The 23441-nt window shown below is 41.1% G+C and overlaps 1 protein-coding gene across 1 annotated transcript in view; it reads left to right on the top strand.

The window, feature by feature from the left end:
• Lrpprc (leucine rich pentatricopeptide repeat containing) overlaps positions 1–23441 on the top strand; it is an 83176-nt gene that overhangs the window by 34928 nt on the left and 24807 nt on the right. Inside the window, exons 16-25 of the mRNA XM_032908751.1 lie at positions 1228–1285; positions 2423–2529; positions 2743–2820; positions 3161–3205; positions 3504–3617; positions 4372–4502; positions 5137–5222; positions 6565–6772; positions 14525–14649; positions 15073–15179. Coding sequence (XP_032764642.1) covers positions 1228–1285; positions 2423–2529; positions 2743–2820; positions 3161–3205; positions 3504–3617; positions 4372–4502; positions 5137–5222; positions 6565–6772; positions 14525–14649; positions 15073–15179 — 1059 coding nt within the window. The remainder of the gene's footprint in view (positions 1–1227; positions 1286–2422; positions 2530–2742; positions 2821–3160; positions 3206–3503; positions 3618–4371; positions 4503–5136; positions 5223–6564; positions 6773–14524; positions 14650–15072; positions 15180–23441) is intronic.

Consider the following 23441-nt stretch of genomic DNA (forward strand, 5'->3'; position numbering starts at 1 on the left):
TAAGTCTGTTAGGTTTTGTATGTTTGGTGTAAAAGTGAGCCCAGGGACTTATACATGCCAAGCAAATCAGGCCCAAGTGTGTTTTTTAGGTATAATTGTATCCATTTCTCTGCCCAGCATTCCTGCAACTGCCGTTAAGAATCGATACTTAATTTTAGTATTTAGTTGGGTTATGTAGACAAACAGTTCATTGACCAAGGAGACATTTATTGGTGTATTCACTAAATAAATCTGTGGAAAATTGTTTCTAAATACCACAGTTGTATCACATCCCGTGTGCAGCTACAGTTCTGGAGAATTTACTAGTAGTCTTTTTTTGTATGTGTTGCTTTATAGAGAGCTTACAGAAGGCTGGCTCTCTATAACATTGCCTTTGGATTGCATTAGGTGAAGACACCCTTCACAATAGTAGAAGCAACTGGAGCTTGGCTTTTGTTAACACGAATGCTATGTGCTAGGCAGGCTCAGCTGTGGGCCACACACAGCAGCCGGCGTCTGGTCCTGACTGTTTCAGACAGCTGCTGTATGCTTCTGATCTGCCTTCAGCCTGAGCATTTGTATATAGGGTCAAACACGATTGATGGCTACAAGTCAGTACCAGGGATGTATATTAATTTTAATGGTAAAGTGTATACTTGGTGGATATTTTTATGTTAAAAATTTTATGTATTGAGTAGATAAGAATTTGAGTTCAAATACATTTGAATCTTCGACTCATTTTAAAATCATTGAAGTGAATGAAAAAATGTCACTGAGAAACACAAAGTGCATATTATTTCCGGGTTTAGCACATTTTACTTATTATTTTCCTAATATTTTACCCAAAAAGGGAACAGTTGATCCAATTTGAGTAGACTCTGAGTACTGTGATGAGAAACAATGCTTTACCATCTTGTAAGAGATTTTCTGGTTATGAAAATTAGTTTTCAGTGTCCAAATTCAAATTTAAACATCACATTAGAGCCTTTCTATGTGATGTTTCATAATACTGCAGTTTTTCTTAATTTTTTAAAATTATTTTTAGAAAACAAGTGTACTATTTAAAAATTGAATGATCTGTGTGGTGGGTGGGGTGGGATGGGATTACCCTGAAAGAGAGCAATCCTTCACTGGGGGAGCTTTGTTATTTCAAAAATCCAATCTCATATTGTACTTTTGTTTTGTTTTGTTTTGTTTTGTTTTTTTTTGCTTCTCTTGCTGCAATGCATGGATTTCCTGTCTTACCAGATAACAGAATTGCTGTACAAGGATGACCGTTATTGCCAAAAACCTCCAGGACCAACGGGTAGCGTTTCTATGATGATTGTAACTTATCCACACATCCACTCTTCTGTGCAATGATGGGCTGGAAGGATTGTGGCAGTAAACACTGTGATTGTGAAAGTGGAAATTTGAAACATTTGGTTATAATAATCTATACAGATAAGTACATTTTGAGAGATCTATTGTGTGTGGATTTATTAGATTTTTTTTTTTTTTTTTTTTTTTTTTTCCGGAGCTGGGGACCGAACCCAGGGCCTTGCGGTTGCTAGGCAAGCGCTCTACCACTGAGCTAAATCCCCAACCCTATTAGATATTTTTTAAGACAGAATGTGGAGCCCTTGAGGTATAAATCAGAGCCCCTTGTAGCATCTGTCACAATAGGGTTAAAAACCAGTGTATCTCCGTGTCTGTATGACTTCAGTGTTTTGCATGTGTGGTTAACTTTATGCAAAGTAGGAAAGGTCTTTGATTTTTCGCTTAAATATAACTTAATAACTAAAAGACGTAATTCATGATTTAATGAAGTCAGGACTATATAGTTTCCTATAAGAAAGTGCCCCTCCTGCCCCTCTTGAAAGTTCAAACCTCCTCTTCTAGGCATTGACACATGGCCCTATGAATTTTTATGCTTGAATGCATAAGAAAATTACTGTTGTTACAAAACATCTTTGTTAATCTTGGTTTTTCATTGGCTAATAGGCAGCTCTCCATGGGATTACTGTATCTGCTCATTAACACTATTTTAACTTTCTATGCTCAGTATTTATCAGTCGTTTCTAATTTTCAAAATATTGTCCACAAAAAATTAGTATAGAACTATGTGAAGACATTTATTTATACTCACTACCTGTGCTTTGGATGGGGGAGGGTGAGACCTGGGCAGGACCACTTCTGTCACAGAGTGTTGGAGAAAATAGATTGAAGTAAGATTCAGTACTGAGAAGCTGTCACTCGGTCTGAACATAATTAATATTCCTTTCACTCAGCAGTTAGAGATGCGCTCCCACACCACAGTCTATGCCTCAGTGATCACTGTTGCCACCTCAGAGCCTCTCATCAGGGTGACATCGCACACCAAAGTGATTTCTTATAAATTAATCTTGATAACATGACAGTCTCGGTAATTTCAGTAGAATGCTTTCTCTTGTTTTTTCCACAGAAGCTGTTGGCTATTTTCTTTATAACTTGATTGACAGCATGAGTGACTCAGAGGTGCAGGCCAAGGAGGAGCGCTTGAGACAATACTTCCATCAGCTGCGAGAGATGGTACCGTTTCACTTTTGCTACGCACTGCCTGTCTCGCCTGACATGTATCTATTAGGTTTCCAACGCTGCTTTTAAGTACAGCCAGACCACTTCTCAATGACATGCGAGAGTTAGAGACTTAAATTATGTCTGGGTAGTTTCTGTTAGACAAATTTCAGGTTGGTTGTCTCAAACTTAGTGTTTTCTTCCCCCCCCTCCCTTTCCATCTCACAGAATGTTAAAGTTTCTGAAAACATCTACAAAGGCATTTGTAATTTGCTGGATAACTACCATGTTCCTGAATTGATTAAGGTGTGTGAGTTTAATCCATCAAACTTTGTTAATTACTTTATTTATATGTAGAGACTTTTTTAAATGTTCCTTAAATGTAACTTGAAGGGTCAAAATTTTTCTTTTCCCAAAACAACCATAAATAAAGCTTATATTGCTTGCTGGTAGCAAGTGTTTACATATTAAAGGGTGCATCTAAACCATTAATTACAGTGATTAATGCAATATGAATAGGATTCCCGCAAAGCTTTAGAAAAGGTAGCATTGAAATGAGGTGGGGGCCTGCAAAATGTGCCTTTGATATTCAGTAACATTTTTCCTATGTTTTCTAATTCTGTATTAATTTGAATCCCAATTTTAGGATGTTAAGGTTCTGGTTGACAGAGAGAAGATAGATTCTCAAAAAGTAAGTAATATCTTACTTTATTTTTTTTTTAAATGCTTCTGATGAGAATTCCAAATAGTGTCCCTGCAAGTTACCCTATCTATCTCTGGGTTGGTCAAACTAGTCACCATCTCAGAAGAACCAGTAAGTCTAGGATGTTAGCATATGATCTAGGAGAGAGTTATGAACTCTCCCCATCCACAGACCTGAGGTTAATATCTCTTGGAGCATTTAGGACAGAGAAGCAAGGCAGCTCACAGGGCAGAATGACAAGGACTGTATTTTCTTTCCATAGTAAACTTTTGCTCTTCCCGTGTAGACCTCCCAATTTACCTCATCTGATTTGGAGTCAACCCTTGAGAAGCTCAAAGCTGAAGGCCATCCTGTAGGAGACCCCCTGAAGCAGCTCATCTTGCTGCTCTGTTCTGAGGAGGTAACCCTGACGCTTCTTTTCCTTTCATATACGCTTTGGGGGAGATAGTCTATATAGACCACAGTAAGTAGAACCAAGTATAATGTTTATGAATTTTATACTTTATTATTATCTGTCATGCTTGAGAACAGTTCAATTAAGTGAAAGGCTAACTAATTTCAGTGACACCTTGAATGGCATGTTTTCGGGTTGCTGTAGTCTGTTTATGATAATCTGCAAAGTGAATGATAGTACCAGCGTGATAGGTTTATCATACATGCCAAATGTCCTTTCAAGCCATGGCTCCGGTCTCTCATATCCAGATTGTCAAGCAACTGATACATGCAGTAGTCATTTGCAAGTCAAATATAACGAGCTTGTTAATGCGGGGATTGAGATTCCATTTTCCTGCTAGGAAAAGCTTTCTGCGATAAAGGGTCCCTTGCCTTCTCCAGCAGGCCTGCAGCCGCACCTCGTGTTTGCATTGGTGTATCTGCAGTTTGTGCCCTATCACTACATTTTAAAGTTTCTGCTTCAATGTAGTTATTCAGAAGACATCTTTTAAGCCTTGCACACACACACACACACACACACACACACACACACACACACACACACACACACACACACACACACCCCTGGGGCAGAGTTAAGAGTGTGAAACCATTTAGTTTTTAAAATAGTGTTGACTTTTTTAAAACTTGAACAGCACGAAAAAAACATGGTATTTTACCTTATATATCTTTTTCTTTTTCACTAAATCCTTTTATTGTAGAATATGCAAAAGGCCCTTGAAGTGAAAGCAAAATACGAGTCAGACATGGTTATTGGTGGCTATGCAGCTTTAATAAATTTGTGCTGTCGACATGATAATGCAGAAGATGCACTGAACTTGAAACAAGAATTGTAAGTGCCTTGGCGGCTGGAACCAACCAGCACAGAGTAAAGTGCCCTTGGTGCAGTGTGTGGATAGAATACTTCTCTTACTGAATTTTAAAAATTCTTTTGTATTCAGTGTTTAAGTGTCATGCTAGAAGAGCTCTCTAGTTAATGATGTCGTGCTTTCTGCAGGGTCTTTTCTGTTTAGTAAAACATTCTAGTTCTCCCAGCCAGGGCGTGTGAGGGCGGCTTTCCAAGAAACTGTAGCACATTTCCCTTTCCGTATAGCGTTGCACACAGAATCCTGTCTGTTCCAAGAATCTTTTGTTTTCCTTACTAATAGATTTCTAATATGGAAAGAAGTAATTTAGGTATTTGAATGTTTGCAGTGAAAGCTAGAATCATAGAAAGAGCTGAAAAGGCAAAGTGAGTCTTCAGTATATTCCTGTGCAGCAAGGCAATGTATATGGTTCTGCATTTTTATTTCTGCATTCATGGCTGTAATTAACTTTGAATTGGTACATGGTTGCAAACATGTTATGTGTCAAGGCAGTATCGCAACGATTCAGACTGTTTGATTAGCTTTTAGAAAGTAATCAATTGACCATAACTGTTCTCTTTTCAGTTAACTGACTCCCTGTAACCCTGGCTTATTTTATAGTGACCGCTTAGATCCTTCGGCTGTTCTTGACACTGCCAAGTACGTAGCCCTGGTAAAAGTATTGGGAAAGCATGGCAGAGTGCAAGGTAAGTGAGCCCCAGGACATGGAGGAGATAGGCGATGCCTGTCCTCGCCACTGGAAGCACATGTGAACTGATACTAATGGTATATCATGCTCTACAAAGTGCTTGGACACTTTGCATACACATTTGCATGTGAATCCAACTAGCGCTGTGTGGACTGCTCAGGCCATTAGCTTTAATGGAGTGACAGGCTTGTCCTTTACATTTGCACAGCTCAGTGCCTTTCGCATTTCTGCAGCGTTTTATTAGCATTGCTGTTTGGATTGAGTTTGAAGATCATGACTTATGGCATAGTTTGCTTATGTGCCTGCACTAATGGCTTTGTTTTTGCTTAAAAAGATCTGAAGGCTGAACCTAAAACCTGCAAACACAACCTGATAGATAAGGATCTGAACTGTGCAGTTTAGTCTTAACCTTTAGTAACATTAACAAGATGGATATTTTAGGTGAAAAGGGAATTTGATTACTGGATGATTTGCCATGCTCTAATTTCCTCGTTGGAAAATTGCTAACCCTTATAAAATAATTAATTGCACTTGATACCAGTCTTCCTGTTGCTTGTTCCTGGTATTCTTATTAGCTTTATACTGGAAGTTTCTCCTTAATATTTCCTCTCTTTTATTTTCAGAAGAGACAGAATGGGAACTTACTTGATTTGAATGTTGATATTTTTCGTAGGAAGTCTTTCTAACACAAATTAGTCTGTTTTTTAAAATCAGTTTTTATAAAGTGATTAAAACATTTTGTCTGTATAATATTTGAGAAGAAACATCATAAAAACGCACTTATTCCATATCCTAAAATGTTTGTTTGTACCTTCCTAATGAAGCTTAATGAATCTAATGTATTAGCATGCAGTCTTTTGGAAAGCTTTCATTGGCTCTGCTTGGCTAATTAGTATCGACATAGCAAACAGGCCGTATCGGTATCAGACCATTAGTCTGGCTGAAGATACAGTGTAAACACATCTTTATTATCTGGCCTCCTGACAAGCCATCTGCCGAAGAAACAATGGTGTGATTTAGCAGATGTTAGCTCTGCGCGATAAAAGCATCCATTAGGAGGATCTTCCAGCTACAGGGCAGACCATACAGGGCTCCATGGTGCAGAGTGGGCACGCGGTCTCTATCTATAATTTGTAGTCAAAGTTGCAGGGAAATGATAAAACCATGCTATTGTGGATTTATAATTGTAGTCTCGTTTAGAAATGCAAGTAGTAATTAACTCGAAATCGGCATTATACACTAGAATTTACATTCCTGCTGGGCTTGAAATGCTGTTCTAATAGCAGTTTGTTTTCCCTACATGAAATTACCTAAGGGTCTTTTGTGTTACTTCATTGTAGATGCTATTAACATTCTAAAGGAGATGAAAGAGAAGGATGTTGTTATCAAAGATGCAACAGTCTTGTCCTTTTTCCACATCCTGAATGGTGCAGCTTTAAGAGGTGAAATTGAGACAGTAAAACAGTTGCATGAAGCCATCGTGACTCTTGGGTTGGCAAAGCCATCCAGCAACATAAGCTTCCCATTGGTCACTGTGCACCTGGAAAAGTAAGCGCTTTGCACTTTGGATTTGGGATGGTGGAATTAGCAGAATGCATGCGTCTGATTGTTCTGGGGTTTACTCTGCAAGTACTCTGGTGATTTGCTATATAAAGGAACTGAGGTAGACTAGGTATCCCTTCACACACCAGAAGCCCAAGTGCTGCCTTTTACCTATCAGTGAAGGTCTCCAGTGACAGTTGTTTTGTAAAGAGCGTATAATGGTCTTATATGAAATTTTATCTGTGGTTGGGTGTGGTGGCACACACCTATAATCCCAGCACTCTGGAGGTTGGGGCTGGAGGCTGATAGCAAGTTCAGACCAGTCTGAGTTATGTAGTAAGTTCTAGGCCAGCCTTAGCTACAGAGCAACGCCTTAACTCCCACATCTAAAACCAAGACAGACGTGGCGGTGCATGCCTTTAGTCCCAGCACATGGGAGGTGAGAGGCAGAGGCTGGCACATCTCCGAGTCCTAGGCCAGCCAGAGCTTTAGTGTGAGAACTCTAAAAAATTGAGTATATAAACACAAAGTTTCCTCTAGCCTTTGAGTCTAATAAGTGCTGGTTACGAATGACTATAAGAAACTAGGACCCTCTGGAGTTCTCTTCCTGCACCCATGACTGTTACCCAGGGAGTAAACAGACCTGGTGCTCCTCCTCTATTTGCTGTTTAACCACACACACCAGGACACTCCTCCAGCTCTGACAAGTGTTTCTTTTTATGGAAAAATGAATTTTGTTGATAAGCCAAGATTTTCTGAGATTGAAATTTTTCTTTTGCAAATGCCCTTTTTGGTTGGTGCCCAGTTTAAGGCATTGTGCAGAGCAAGTCAGTGTTCTTTCTAACAAGGAGACATTTCTGTAAGGTTGATCAGTCACCCCTTACCTTTTCTTGTAGATTTGTTTTAATTTCCCACACCTTGCCTGCTTGTCATTTATTCCATGGCTTAATGTAGTTTATACTCTGCTTATTTTGTGATCAGGATTTCCTAATTTTTCTGTGATATTGTCCTATCAGTGTTACAACAAAACTGACTTTTCATCTTCTACTTGTTCTCATTGCCTGTCGTCATTTCTGGGGGTTTGGTTTTATTAGGTAGTGTAGTGACTGTGGGTAATACTGACAGTGTTGGGTTTTAAATATAGAGCTGACAAGCTCTTCTAACTAGCTTCCTATTAGAAAATGTGTGTTTGTACATTTGGACCTGCACAGACCCCAAATAGCTGCTTGGCCATCTGCTCATAAATTCTCAAGCTAGATACCGTACAGATCTTCACTTCACATCTGTTCAAGAAACAGTGATGCAAACAATTGCTCTTCCTAGTTCTCAGACTCACAGCAACTTTAACTAGAAATCCTATAATTAATATGCTTCCTAGTGGCTTTTCTTGACTGTTTAAAAGGTCTATCTCTGCAAATCGCATGTGGAACTCTGCACGGGGATTTGAAAGAAATGGGCCCAGTGCCCAGAAGAGTTAGGCCCTCCTACGCCACTGGGCAAAACCAAATAACTAACAAAGAAATGAGGCCACAGCAGGAAAGTATCTTACACACAGGGCCACTTTGAAGATGGAGGAGACGTGAAAGTTTTCCAAAAGAGGTCTGCAGATGGGGCTTCTGAACCAAGGAGCAGTGTGCTGCTTGGCCCTTGCTTACAGCCAGCAGATGCTGTCTCCGTCGCGTTTGGCTGTCTTTGAGGAAATCTAAGTCAGGACCTTTTTTAAATGGCGCCGTTTTGTCCAGATACTTACAGGAGTTATTACCTTCTGTTTTCACTTGTGTGAGGTTTTCTTCGTTTTTGTATTATTCTGCGTGTGTGTGTGTGTGTGTGTGTGTGTGTGTGTGTGTGTGTGTGTGTGTGTGTTTTTACAGAGACAGTCAAGGTCTTTCTGTTTGATCTATCATACCAAAACCATTATGTTGACTGTCCTAGATTCATGAAAATAATAAAAAATGGAACACAGGAAGCGTCATATTTAAAATGCTACCCCCCCCCCCAACCCCTCTGGTAGCATTCCATCAGGAAAAACTGGGATAAAATACTGACTTGGAAACTTGCTCAATTATGTTTTGTCTGACTGATGAAAGAAAGCTAACTAATTCAGAATTGTGACAAGTACCAGGGTTAACTCTACCAAGCTCCCCAGGTGACCACAATATCTGATTTCATAACATTCGATTTTCAGTAATATCACATAATTGACTCTGTAGGTTATGAGCTCATCTGCAAAATGAGCCTTATTTAAACTTGGGGTAAGATTATAAGAAACTTGAGAACATCGTCTTAGAGATCTTGCTCATTTCATTTAAAGGGTAGCGTCTTTTCAGGGCATCACTAAAGGGACTGTCATTTTCATTACAGTTCTAATGCAAGTCCAGGGTCTGCCGACCTGCATGTTGGAAGTCAGATCTGACTTCCAATATTTGGATAAAACCTAGAGGTTTGAAACAATACTGTTAGCTTACTTGTTACTATGTTACTTGTATACTGTAAAAATGCTTTGTGGTTTTAGAAATAATGTTACTTTGTTATTTTGTTTATATGCATTTGACAAGGGAAACCATAGATTAATGTAATTATAAAGAATTTGGTAAACTAACCTGCTTTTGCATTATCCACATGATAATACTTAACATTGAGCAAAAAGGAAATAGAGCTAAATTTTTCATGTGCTTCCTATTTTTGCAATCTTTAAGCCTTTTATCTGTATGTAGTCTAATTGAATGTTCCTATAAATGGTTTTTGTTTTATTGTGAATTTTACATATCTTATTATACTCCGAATTGACTCGGGAGATGACAGAGGTCCTCTGTTATTAAAGGAGAAAGACGTGTTTTAGATGAGTTAGAGGAGCTTTTGAGTAGTCCTCCCGCTAGAGTCTGGAGAAGGAGGTGAAGAAGACTGTGCGATGCCGACTCGGTTTCGCGCATCTCACGTGAGCCGTTGGGCTTTGGTGCTTGTGGAAAGTGTCGGAGGCTGCTGCACTGGATTCTGTGGGGAGGGATATGTAGAGAGCTGTGATCCCTGCTTTCTATTAAGGAGTCTTTGGTGTGCTGATTTGTACTGTAATCTAGAGATGTACAGATGGCGTTTACTTCTCTTCCCAGAGCTCTTGGGAAGTTAATAAGAGTTCATCATAAATGTCCTTAAATCTCCTTAAGATGAACTCATAAAAATTTAAATTTTGAAACGGCGTAGCCTAGTTATGTATATCTTACATAAATGGGAGACACGCTTGCAAAATGCTGGTTATTCTTTGGTAAACACTCCCCTTCAATTTGAGCATCTTCATTTGTACTGGATACTTTTATTATATGTGGGAATGTGTGCCTTCCAGAGTAAAACTCTTTATATATTGAAAGGAAATTAAGGAGGTTTGGCTCTTTTACTCCATTATTGCAATTAAGAATTTAGCATCATCAGTGCCAAAGGACAAAAAGTGTTTCATTTGCCCTAGGGGGACAGGACAGTGATAAGATGATTTTTCGTCAAGGATCATTGGGTCGTAATTAAGTTACATTCCTGGCTATTGCTCTTTGAAGGATGATTGGTAAATGACAGGCTTCGCGTGCTTCTTGCGGACAGTGTGCAGGAAGCGCTTTTCTCCCTCTGTCAGAAGATCCCGTTGAGCCTGATAATGTAAATGTGGCATTTTACTCTGAACAAAAGAGCAGGGAAGTGAGCTATCTTGTCTAATCACTCAGTTGTTTAACACCGACTTCCAGTTTAGACTCAATTGGCTGGAAAGCACTTGACATGTGAAGTTAGTGCTGTTCCCAACGCATGTTTGAGTAAATTTTAAAGTAAGTGACAGCTAAATTGTACCTAGGGAAATTACAAAGCCTTCAACACAGTTAATTTTTTGGGGAGGATTAGTTGTAATTGCAACACCAGTCTCCTTGAAGATTTCTCATTTATAGATGATGAATGGGAGAAAAACAAAACAAAAAACTCCATTTATTCAGCTCTTCAAGGTGCTGGTCCTGTTGACCGGCAGTTGTGTGAAGGCGACCGTCTCCTGACCGATCTTCCCCCAATCCTAACCCTGGGTGTTTTTAGGGTTTGGCCTTTTGTTTGTTTGTATTTGATGCCTCCCATCTCCACCCTGATCTCCTTATCCCTAGTGCGCTGAGATTTAAGAGCTGGTCAGTCAATAAGCCCTTCAGGAAACTGCTGCTTCACTAATAATTCATATGTAATGTTGAAGTACTTTATTCCAATTAAAAACAATATTTGTCATTTTTTTGTTGCTTCAATTATGTATCTACCTTGGATTTGAAACTTATTACCTATAGATGTGTGAGGAGACCAAGTCAAGCTAAAGGTGTGAATTGGCAGTTGTCTCCTAGCTGCCGGGGGTCAGAGTGGTGTGCAGCTTGTGTGTGACAACATCATGAAGCCTTCCATGAGAACTCGCCTCTTGCTATCTCGGGGAGAACTTTCTGTGCAAGCTTATACCGGATCTAGTGTATGTTTTTCTGTTGTTGATACTGTAGCACACCTTAATTTCCTATTCAAGACTAGAATGGACAACAGTAGATTCGCCATGCTAGCAAGTATCACAGCCCTTTTAAAATTCTGTACACTAGTGAAAATATATAGTTTATATTAGTTTATATGTGTAGTCATATTTTCTTAAAAATGAAATACAGACTCTAAAATAAATAGTGTATGGGACACCATGGTTAATAAAGACAATGCTTTCTTAAGTTTTCAAATTACTTCTAGATGTTTGTATTCCTATTATGAATATGTATCCTGAAAATTAGAATTATAGAATCACCTTTTCTCTAGTTTTATCTTTGTTTCACATATTTGATAACACTTTTAACTATGTGTTAGTCAGAACACTGCTTTTCAAAATCCACTGCTCTTTATTAACATACGGTTTTAGTTATAAGAGTTATTTTATGTGGTCCCTCAAATATTTTTAATAGAGTTTCTAGTCTTTAAAGATAGTGCAGATATATTTGTGTGTGTGTGTGTGTGTGTGTGTGTGTGTGTGTGTGTGTGTGTGTGTGTTACCTGGTTTGTGAGAAAACAATGACTGGAATTTGTTTTTGTGGAATAAACTTTATAATTGTATACAAAACCCTAGGGACCAAACAGACTTGAGATAACAGACTAAAGGTTTTGAATATAGATTTAACAGATTAAAAGTTTTTTCAAACAACTATTATTTTAAATTGCATTTTCTAGACATTTTTGATGTACCAAGTGAATAAGGAAGTCGTGGAGTACTTTCAGGTCGCAGGCCTGTGGAGTGCCGGTTGTCGGGCAGGGTGCCATGTCACATTGTGTCTAGGAAGGATTTGCCTCCCCTTCTCTTTTGCTATTTGCTGCTCCTGGTGCTTTCATTTTGACAGGAGTGGTGTTGAACGGCAGGCGGCCCGGTCAGCTGAGACGCAGTGGACCATCCCTGTTTGCTGTGTGTACTACACTCCTCAGTGAGGGTCGGAACCTGGAGTCCTGGGAACGGAGATTGTTAATTCCATCACCCGTTTCCAGGCTCCACCAGAGAGATCACCATGACGTAATGGACTTTAGGAAGGCAGATCTTTAAGTGACACCAAACACCTGCAAGGTGCAAGTGGAAAATAGCAGCAGCAGGGAACCAACTGTCATCTCCGTTATTTCTGTCTTCAGTCCAACTTGTAGGGAGTGGTCTGTAGATCGGATTTATTCTGTCAGCAGCCTAAGGAGTGGTAACATTGGTGTCTAAAGTTAAACAAATATATGAGTTATTTCCATGTTTTTCTGTTCTTGTCTTTCTTGTTGTTTGGAGCTTGTATAATCTTTAGAAGCACTTATTTGGAGACTAAGGACTATTAACATGTCGCTTTGATTGACAGAATAATTATTCATTCATTTATTGATCGTTTTGACCTAATGTAGGGAAATACAGTTGAGACAGTACTGTTCTAGTTTGGGAGTCAATCTGAAAAAGCAGATTTTGCCGTTTAAAAAAATGGTATGACTTAGTTTTTCTTTCCAAGTGTGTCCCCAGTTTTCTCTGAAGGGGACTTGCAGAAAGGCAGCACCTAAGCCCGTGTCTAAAGCAAAGGAAAATACTGATTATATGAAGCGTATAGCGTGTGCCGTAACTCCTGTAGCATCTGCTCCGTGTGACAGTAATCTAGCCTGCAGCATCTGCTTTCGGTTTGAAATTAACCTGCAATTTAGTCTTCACCCCAAATGACAAAAATTCAAATGACTCTGTGGGGTGCCAGATGCACTGTAAACAGGGCTCGGTGCTGTATGGCAGACTTCCCTTTACCGAGGGCTCCTTTCTCACCGTGCCAGCCGTTCACCCGCTGCTGTGTACTTTCTTAGGACAGTTAAAAATCTTACTCTACATAACACAGGAATCTAATCTAGGGCAACATAACATTTGTGGGATGGACAAAATGTAAGGCTTTTCGCAGTCAATTGTAAAAGGCCTTCCTTCTTCTGTGAGGACAGTCAGTGGTGTGTGAGAGAATGCACTGTCCAGAGGACTGTCGCTAAGTGTCATGAGCTGTACTTTCTGTCCATATCTTGAACTATGCTTTTAAAATATATCTCATGCTCTCTTTTGAAAAAACATTTATTTTTATTTTATGTGTGTTGGTGTGTTTGTCTACATGTGAAGGTAATTCTGAGCTACCATGTGGGTGCTGGGAATTGAAGCCACTATTCTTAACTGCTGAGCCATCTCTCCAGACCCATGCGGCTCCTCTCGTCTCGCTCTCTCTCTCTCTCTCTCTCTCTCTCTCTCTCTCTCAATGGGTAATCTCTTATAACACATAATTGCCCTAGAGCAGTGGTGAGGTCACAGTCTGTGTAGGGAAGCGCCTGGGAGAGAATGGGAGGCTCAGGAATGGGCCTCCAGTGCTGCTGTCTGTTCTTCAGGCAAAGCCATGTTCTAGGGGCCTCATTGGCTCTTCTCTTTAAAAAAAAAAGAAAGGAAGGAAGAAAGGAAGGGAAGGAAAGGGAAGGGAAGGAAAGGGAAGGAAAAGAGGAGGAGACCCAGCCATGGAACTTAAGTGTCTGACATCTCTGGCTGTTCAGTGTTCTTCTTCACACTGTCACTTGTCCTTTCAAAGGGAATAAAAGTACTTTTGAAGACCCAGAGAAATACCTTTCAAAGCTCATAAGAAACTATGACTTGTTAAGTACTACATTTAGAAAAGTGTCATGACTTAGTATGAAGCAGTTTTTCAAGTTTTTCCATCCTGAAGACACAGTGTTTAGGATTGTGCAACTCACTGCTGGGTAAGAATATTCGAGTTTGAGGAGGTACGGTTTTGTACATTTGAAGCCTAGGACGGTTCTGTACTCTCCCCCGTAGGGTGTAAAATGAAAAATCCTATGATAGCATTGCTAAATGCTTGCACATGCCTGAGTGCAGAGTAAAGCTTTCCAGTCTGAAGCAAAAGTCCCTGAGTATAGGGAAGGAAATGTAATGCAGTAGTGCTTTTAGGACTAGCAGCCTGACAGCGATTCACTGTCCACACTGTATATATAATGAATTAGAGACTGCCTTCTTTCCGATCACCCTCCCTTCCCCAAACACTGTTTTGGAGGCAAGTAAGAGACCAAGCGGGGAGGGGGTGAACTGTTAGCTGGACAGGTAGGGTTATTTTGGGTTTTCTCCTTCAGCATTGGGGTTTATGTCTTAAGTAAGTTCAGCTGCTGACAGGTTCCGCTCTGTTGTGTTTGAGAGCCTCAACAGAATTTGATACATTTTTTTTCTTCATTTTCAATTTATTTTTCAAGGGATGATTTACCTGCTGCTCTTGAAGCCAGCATTGCCTGCCATGAAAAATATAAAATATTACCCAGGATTCATGATGTCTTATGTAAGCTAATAGAAAAAGGCGAGACTGACTTAATCCAGAAAGGTTGGTAGCAAATATCTTTTCCTTCTTGCATCTTTAATCTGAATGTTGAGCTGTGAAAGGAAAATTTAAGACTAGAAAATACCTCCAGAGAAACTGTTACACTTCTGAGAGGAAGTGATTCCAAGCGTTGAAGAAACCCCTGGTTTCCGAGATCTGTTGCTTTGGGGATGTTGCCCTTCTCATATTTCATGTGCACTCCACTTGTTGGCGATGTGCCTCTCTGGATATATAATTTCTAACCTCTCTTCATGGTTCTCTTTAAGGCTAGTCTTCAGTATATGCAGTCAGATAAGGACTGTGACTGTACATTAGACAGAACCACACTCTGTCAGCCTCCGTATCTGCTCTCTTACCTGTGTAGAATTACATGACGCTGTCTTACGCTTTCTCATGGTCTGTGTGTTTTCCTTCCCTGCTGCCCAGCGATGGACTTTGTCAGCCAAGAGCAGGGCGAGATGTCGATGCTCTACGACCTCTTCTTTGCTTTCCTGCAGACGGGAAACTACAAAGAGGCCAAGAAGATTATTGAGGTATGAGTTTTAACTCTGCTATTCTAATATACAGCTATTTAGACGCTTGATTAGAATACATTTAAAAATTTTAACCTTTAATTATCCTTGCTCTGATTCATGTTAATAGAATTTGGTCCCAGTGATAGTAGAAAGCGTGTGGCTTGGCCAGCTTTGTTGAGTATAATTACAGCTCAGAAAAGGCGGTCTGCTTGTTTATCGAGTGTTTCCCCACTTTGCTGAATTCAGTTATATATCAAAATGATATTCGCATATTAAATCTTGAATTGTAAAACAATTAAATTAAATTGGTATTCCTGGGCGTAAGGTTGCTAATCCTCTTTGCAAAAGAATTCTTTGTTCTTAAAAGCAGTAAAATTCAATTTACTGAAGACCAGGCTCAGATTTATTTGTAATGCTTGTCTACAAGTTAATCAACCAAACAAGTACTGTCTGCAATGGTCTGGCATTTAATTTAAATTTTCTTTCTTCCTTATTTCTGTCCCTACTATGTAAGCAGCTTATAGGAAGTAGGTGACAAACCTGGCCTCTGCAGGATTAGTATATTTTGTCTAGGCTTTACTCAGTGTTTCTTACTGAAATTCATAAGGTGAAGGCTAATGTGGAGTCTGTCCATGCGGTGGTTAATTTCATTACCAAACAGCCGTGTGTCTGGAAGAGAAGGCTCTCAGGAAGTCACATGGCGCAGCAGGACGGGCGCCGGTCATCAGACTGTGATGAACACCTAAGGAATTTTGTTGCTCCAAGTCATGTTTTCCTGCCACCTCTCTCTGTCTTTTTCTAAAAGTGTCCAGGGTTCCAGGTTGGCTCTTGGTCTCCTTATTTTCACATAAACAGAACTGTGCATGCCGGATTGTGCGGCTGAAGGTGTAGATGCCAGACCAGAACTTCCTTGCTGTGTCTTCAGTTTCCTTTGGTTTTTCCTCCAGACAGTGTCTCACTTTGTAGCTCTGGTTCCTGGAGCTTAAAGAGATCCACCTGCCTCCACCTCCCAAGTGCTGGGATTAACGGCATGGACCTCCATGCCTGGCTTATGTCTTCCAGTGTTTTCAGAAAAGAGAGCAGTGTAGAACGGTTGCAGTGTGGTACTCCTCCTGCCCGTACAGGCTTGGTTGTGAGACTGACTAGGGCCTCTCAGGTGTACATCATTGGCCAGTGCCAGGGGACACCTCATTTGCATGAGTAGGGATTCCATGTGCTGATAGATATGACCTTATAAGGGGAAATGAAGTTTAACCTGCCTTTCTCCAGTGGGGCAAAGGCAGGGGCGGGGGGGTACATGGGGCACGGTGCTCTGGGACATGCAGACCTTGAGTTGTGTGGGTAGCAAGCCTGCTCCCTTGATCTTGGGATGAGATTTCAGGGTTTTGAACATACCCTACCCCACTCTTGCTCCAAGCCTGCTCCCCAGCCCCACAGCACAGGAGATTGTGAAATTCACAACTTGGTTTCTTTTTTCTGTCTACATACCTGCCGGTGTCCTAGATGGTACTTCTAGCACTCAGTTTACTTTGTGTTGTCTAGAAAATGGTCCAGCAGGTCTGAAGGTGGGAGCACTGTCTCCTGCTCTGTCTGTGGCAGTGTCTGTGAGCTGCTGGCTGAGGAATCTCTGCCCTCCCTCTGTAGCACAGTATCTGTGGCTATCTGTGCCCTCCCTCTGTAGCACAGTATCTGTGGCTATCTGTGCCCTCCCTCTGTAGCACAGTATCTGTGGCTATCTGTGCCCTCCCTCTGTAGCACAGTAGCTGTGGCTATCTGTGCCCTCCCTCTGTAGCACAGTAGCTGTGGCTATCTGTGCCCTCCCTCTGTAGCACAGTAGCTGTGGCTATCTGTGCCCTCCCTCTGTAGCACAGTAGCTGTGGCTATCTGTGCCCTCCCTCTGTAGCACAGTAGCTGTGGCTATCTGTGCCCTCCCTCTGTAGCACAGTAGCTGTGGTTATCTGTGCCCTCCCTCTGTAGCACAGTATCTGTGGCTATCTGTGCCCTCCCTCTGTAGCACAGTAGCTGTGGCTATCTGTGCCCTCCCTCTATAGGGTAAGCAGAACCCAGTAAAAAAGGCTAGAGGCATGAGAGCCAGTTTCCTTTTGGCATCTATTAAACTTTCCTAAGCTGTTTGATCTGTAAGAGGGGATGTAATATCTGTCTCTAAGACCCAATCACTAATGTGTGTAAAGCAGCTTGTGCATTTCCTGGATTATGGATGGTACGTGAACAATAATTTTAATTTTCTTTGCCTCTCAAAGGTAGGGATTGTTTTGTCTCTTTTATTCTACATGATTTCAACGTAAAGCTTAATGTGAGGTCCCTGAGTGTCACATAAATGGCAGGAGAAGGCCAGCTTTTAATACTTTAGAACTGTGGCCGCATGGCTCAATTAGGAATGACTTAAAAAGCAGTGCATGTGTATAGAATTGCTCGATGAATTAAAGAATTCTGTGTAGGGGCCCAGGACATGATTCAGTGGATCAAGTGCTTTCCTTGCAGACGTGAAGACCTGAGTTCCTATCCCCAGCACTCCTGTACCATGTGCCTGAAACTCCATAATTAGAAGGCTGACATGAGGCCGAACAGCCACTCTAGCTAATCAGTGAGTTTCAGGTTCAGAGAGAGACACAGTCTCAGAAATGGGGAAACATCTGGAGTGAGCCTCTGGCCTCCACACATACAAGCAAGTGTAGACATTCACACTTAAGGACACACATGTGTGCATACACACATAGAACCACTGTGATGGCAGCGACAAGAAGAGACTGGGATGTGGTAGGTGAGAATGGCTTTAAAGGTCATCCCATTGCTGAGACCGAGGGACAGGTCTGTTTTGTTTACATTAATTGTTTTGTGGCCATGGAGGTTAAGTTATGGTGAGAATTTCTAACACTTTGTTATTAAAGTTAAAGTGATCTTATAAACAACATTGAATTTATAAACAACATGCCCTATTTTGTTTATAAAATGATCTGGTGTGTACACTTATTCTTTGTGCTATGTAGTTTTTTAACATAGACTTGTATTTCTATACACAGGTCATTATAGGAGGTGAACTCAAGCTGGTTTTTAACACATCTTAGATATTTTCTAAATTTTTACTGTGTACCTTTGGAAATTGTTTTCTTCTAAGGGAAAAAGAATGGAAAAGTATAGTAAGAATTTTTTAGGAGCTGACAGATCTGTGTGAGAGAGGTGTTCCTGTCTACAGCAGGAAAGTGTTCCCTGGCTTGAGGAATGGGGCCCTGAGCTGTAGGAGAGCCATCCCTCACCCTGCGGTGTGCAGGAACCAATGCTGTTGAAGCATAGATGAGCTTGGGGTGCAGATGGAGGGTCTGCACAGAAGGACAGAGGCTCTTCCTTTGTTCTGGAAAGGACTCTTTGGCAGAGTAAATTACTCCCAGATGTTAGAAACCCTCAGGACACAATAAGGAGATGGGGCTAATTCAAAGAATAACAGATTCTGGGTGTACACAGAAGGATTCTGGGTAGGTTATGGGGGCGGGGTGACTGAGATAGTGAGATTAATGAGGATTTCAGGGTTGTTGGCATAGGATGTTTTTCTTGATATACTCAGGGTAATGACACAGAAGGTCATGTGGATTAACAGAGGCTGACTCGGATGTGTGCGGCGTCTCCCCCCGTGAGTGGCAGGCAGGCTGGCCTTAGCTGCCATCTGAAACCTCTTGCTAAGGTGATTGATAGTATCCAAGCACCTTCCCATTTCGGCCAGTTTCCCTTTGCTTTCTTAAGTACTGATCATGTCTCATGGTCTCATCAGTGAGATGAGCCTTTTCAGAATATATTGCTATCGGGAAGAGGGCTATTTCAGACCGGGTCTTCCTAAGGAATTGGTGTCTGGGTGAGAAGTAAAGGTGAACTGGGAACTGACAACCTAAAGTAATTTAGGCCAAGGAGGCCAGCAGCACAGAGACCCTGCACGAGGAAGGACAGTGCTCCTTCTTGGTTATACCTCTTAGAATAGTTCCTAAATAACACAGGCAGTATGGTATCGGCCCTGGATACCCATGCATCGGTCAGCACCTACTCAGTGTCCTTCCCTGTGATGAGCTCCTGTCCCACTTAGCAATGTATTCTCTGCAGACTTCCCTTCAGCCTACGGCACAATCTGGAAGAAACTGTACCACTGAGAACATGTTACTGCTTCCTTGGTTATATCAGGAAGGTAAAGTCTGTAAAGTGTATTCCATACCTTGTTCAAATGGTCAGTCATAGTCCCAGCCCCAACCTGCCCCAACCTCCACCCCATCCAGAGCCAAGTATAAACTACAGGTCTGACTTTAAAGGGTGTCAACTGTGAAGGCTCAATTTGAATACTTGCCCATCTAGTCATTTTGTGACCCTTCTGGACCTTTAATTCAATGGGTTATTTTATTTGTATAAGACCGGAATTAGTGGGCTCATGTATCTTGCTTAGTACTTCACTGGAATCAACTGTTCTTCATTCCCTGCATGGAATCCATTAGAGACTTCTCTTAAGAATCTTAATGGTCACATTGCTCCAGTGTAGAAAGGAAGACATTTGGTTTGTTTCTCCCTGAGAAACTTTCCCACTGTGGGACTAGAGTTGTCACCTTGGTTCACATCCTCACATCCATCTTTGGGTTTTGGACCATCTTCTTTAGGTGGGTTCTTGGCAGTGAGTTCATCAGACAGATGTGTCCGTATGGGTGAACCCCACACCCTTTCTGGTTTACCACACTAGAGATTTGAGTAGCAACCAGGTCTCCAGGTCTTAGCCTAGAATTCCTATTTAGAAATTATGATCAAATAAGATGGTATTTCTCTGTAAAGAAAAACAAAATGTTACTTTGTTCCTTTAGAGGTTGAGTACTTCATTTACTTTCCAAAACAGTCATAGTTAAGAGCATAAGATAAAATGTGTTTTGTGCGATCCACTTCAAGGTTTAAATTCCGGGAGAGATGACATGGAGTGGGAAAGGCGACATAATGGTGTGAAATTTTACCTATCTCTTAAGGGTTTCTGTGAGGAAGTCTGCCATTTAACTTCATCCTGAGCCCTCTAGTGGTCAGTTGTAGCTCACTGCTTGGCAATGGGTCCAGGGCTGCAAACAAAACCCTGGGACTCAGACCTGTGTCACCAGCTAAACCGAGTGACTGCAGCCGACTCTGTCATGCTTAAGTGACGTTCAGGCACATCTTCACCTGAGCCTCACAAACAACTCTGAGAAACAGGGCAAAGAGATTGAAGTTGAGATTATAGGTTCTAGACTATGATCAGGGCAGTTCCCTCTTCCTGTGGGAACTTTTTTCAGCACAGCCCCTGACTATCTCCATACTCTCTAGCCGCACCCCAACTTTGAATTGTCAAAGCAGCCTTCTCTTATTTTGTCTCCCCATCTCCTCATCTCATTTCCTTCGTTTTATATTGAATCAGAGGTCAATGTCCTATCCTGTGCAGGCGGAAACTCTCATTTGATGGCGTCAGAGTAAGACACTAGAATTTGGAGTCCAGTGCAGTTGTCGTTACTCTTTGTTCTTTACTTGATGGACATAAAGTTGTTTTTTTTGTTTGTTTGTTTTTGTTTTTTTGTTTTTGTTTTGTTTTCTTTTTTTCAGAGCTGGGGACCGAACCCAGGGCCTTGCTCTTGCTAGGCAAGCGCTCTACCACTGAACTAAATCCCCAACCCTTGGACATAAAGTTTTATCCCCTTGCCTGCCTTATGTATGCATTGTGCTAAAAAGCTAGTGTTGTGTCTGGCTTTCAGATGTATGCATGTCCCCCTGACAATTAGAAGTTGCCTTAGTATTCTCTTCCATTCTCTTCCCCTGGTGAAGAGGACCATGGCTGTTGATTGATGGTAGACTGTCCTCTGACCTGCTCAGCAGCATGTTGCCCTTTATATACCTGATCTTTATGTGTGTGTGTGTGTGAGTGAGAGAGAGAGAGAGAGAGAGAGAGAGAGAGAGAGAGAGAGAGAGAGACCTGATCTTTAAATGCATATCTTAAGGTTCTAGAGAAAGGGACAAAGGCCAGAAGGCCCACTGAGTATCATGGTGTTACTGTCCTCCTGTGTCTAGCCTAGCTGGAGGGATGCATAGTTGAAGTAGCTTCTAGGGGAGCCCATTGGTATTGGCAAGAAAAACCAAAGCAAATAAAATTTTACTGTTTCAGTCAAATTTAAGTTTATATGAAGTAAAGTTTGAAAAACAGTAGAGAAATTTTCATGTCTTCTCACTTGAGAATTATTTTATATTTATCTTTATTAGCATGCATAGATGTTTATTGTGCCCATGAAGTAATGGAATGAAGTACTGAGAAATGAAAATATCTTGTTTAACTCTGCCTATGCGGTTGAGCTGAGTGTTGCATTAGAACTGCAGAGCCGTGCTCATAATGCAGTAACGTGGGTAGAGACAAACATGGCAGTCTTTCTATCAGACTATTTAGCCTTGCCCTCCATTAAATAAATTATATGCAAGGAGAATCAGAAAGAATGAAGTTACCTTCTTATTTGAATGTGCATTAGCTGGCCTTTGATGTTATATTTAACATCCCAATTAGGACTCAGTTATTTCGCCCTGTGTTTCTGCTGCATTTTTTATTGCTGCTTTCAACTGCGGTGTTTAACATTCAGTAAGATGCTCAGAGGGAAGCCAGAAGCATTGCTGGTCCAGCAGCCTAGGAGATTTAGTTAATCTGACCTAGATGTTCTTTTGATGATTGAGATTTATATATGAAAACAGTTCTCAATTTCAAAATGAAACATAGGGGAGATCTAGTGTTTAAGCCCGCTGTCCTGCTAGCAGCAGGGATTAATCAGCCCCAAACAGGAAGAGTTACCGTGGAGTTGTGCTGTTCAGATCTTGTGGATTTGGATCTGTAATAACATTGGGATTGTAAGTGAATGTGGCTCTTGCATTTTGCCATGTTCTAAAGAGGATTATTTGTTCTTTTTCAAGGTCTCTCTATGTACATTGATGTTGATTTCATACCCGCTGTGATGTGTGTGGTACTGTAGATATGAGGGAATCTTTGGATACAGTCTAGATGTAGAGGTTAACATTTGAAAGTGTGTTTTAAGATAAGGTCAGTTTACTCCATTTGATTTTATACCCCAGATTATAGATACTTATGTAGTAAAAAATGAGTGCTCACAGTTTAAACTCTACAATTTCTGCCCTGCTACCCAAGCTACAAGATGCTACTCTCTTCATTACCATTGTGCAGTGCTTGTTTTTGACTAGAATTACTGGGGTGCAGGGGTAATGGTGCATTCCTGTAGTCCAGCCGTTGTCCAGTACAGCCTAGGTAGGAGGGCGGGTTGAGCCTGGGGGTTAGAGGTCAGTCAGGGCACATAGCAATACCCCATTTCTGAAAATACCAAAATTCCTTGGGTTTATAAATAAGCCCTGGCACTCAGGGGACACCTGGCTTCCTCAGCAGCAGTGGAGAGAGAGGGCGGCAGGAACATCCTCTAACTTGGCACGCAGCCAGGGCAGATGAGTATGTAGTTGTCTTATCTCCATGCTGTGATTGAAAAGTAGTGTTCCATGGTGAAACCCTCTTACAGATGATGCAAATGCTATCATTACAGGTACAAATCCTTGGAATTATGATGAAATGGTTTGTCTTTTATTCCAGGACCCAACATTGTGAAACGTGTGCTTGAAGCCAGTGTTGTTGGCTAAGCCCTCAGAATTCCTGATTGACCATCTAACTAACATGCATCTCAGTTATTAAAATAAACCAAGACCGAACTAATGTTATGTATTCAGCTAATTTTAGATTCTAGGCAGTATATCCAGTGATTGGTAGAATACGTTTATCAAAGTATGTGTCTTCTAAAATTGAAAGCCGCTGGTGTTTATTAAGACTAAGACTTGTTGGGGTTGGGGATTTAGCTCAGTGGTAGAGCGCTTGCCTAGGAAGCGCAAGGCCTTGGGTTCGATCCCCAGCTCCGAAAAAAAGAACCAAAAAAAAAGACTAAGACTTGTTTGTTATTCAACTTGGCAAATTAGTACATCATATCTACTGAGTCTGTTGGGATGTTGTAGTGACTGGGGGGAAGACAGGCCCTTGATCATATGCTGTGGCGTGAGTGTGCATGGGCATTTAGGAGTTTATCTCTACATATTCTTGGGTTGATTGAGTTATTCTTCCTGAATGAATATTGAGCTGGGAAGCAGCATCTTGGGATAACCTAAGTCTTGTAAAATATGAATTCTGAAGTCTTGTGTTAAATATGAATTCTGTTGGGTGCTTGAACCTAACCTCATTAAACGCCTGTGATA

Source organism: Rattus rattus, chromosome 7 (assembly GCF_011064425.1).
Source record: "Rattus rattus isolate New Zealand chromosome 7, Rrattus_CSIRO_v1, whole genome shotgun sequence".
NCBI classification, from domain to species: domain Eukaryota; kingdom Metazoa; phylum Chordata; class Mammalia; order Rodentia; family Muridae; genus Rattus; species Rattus rattus.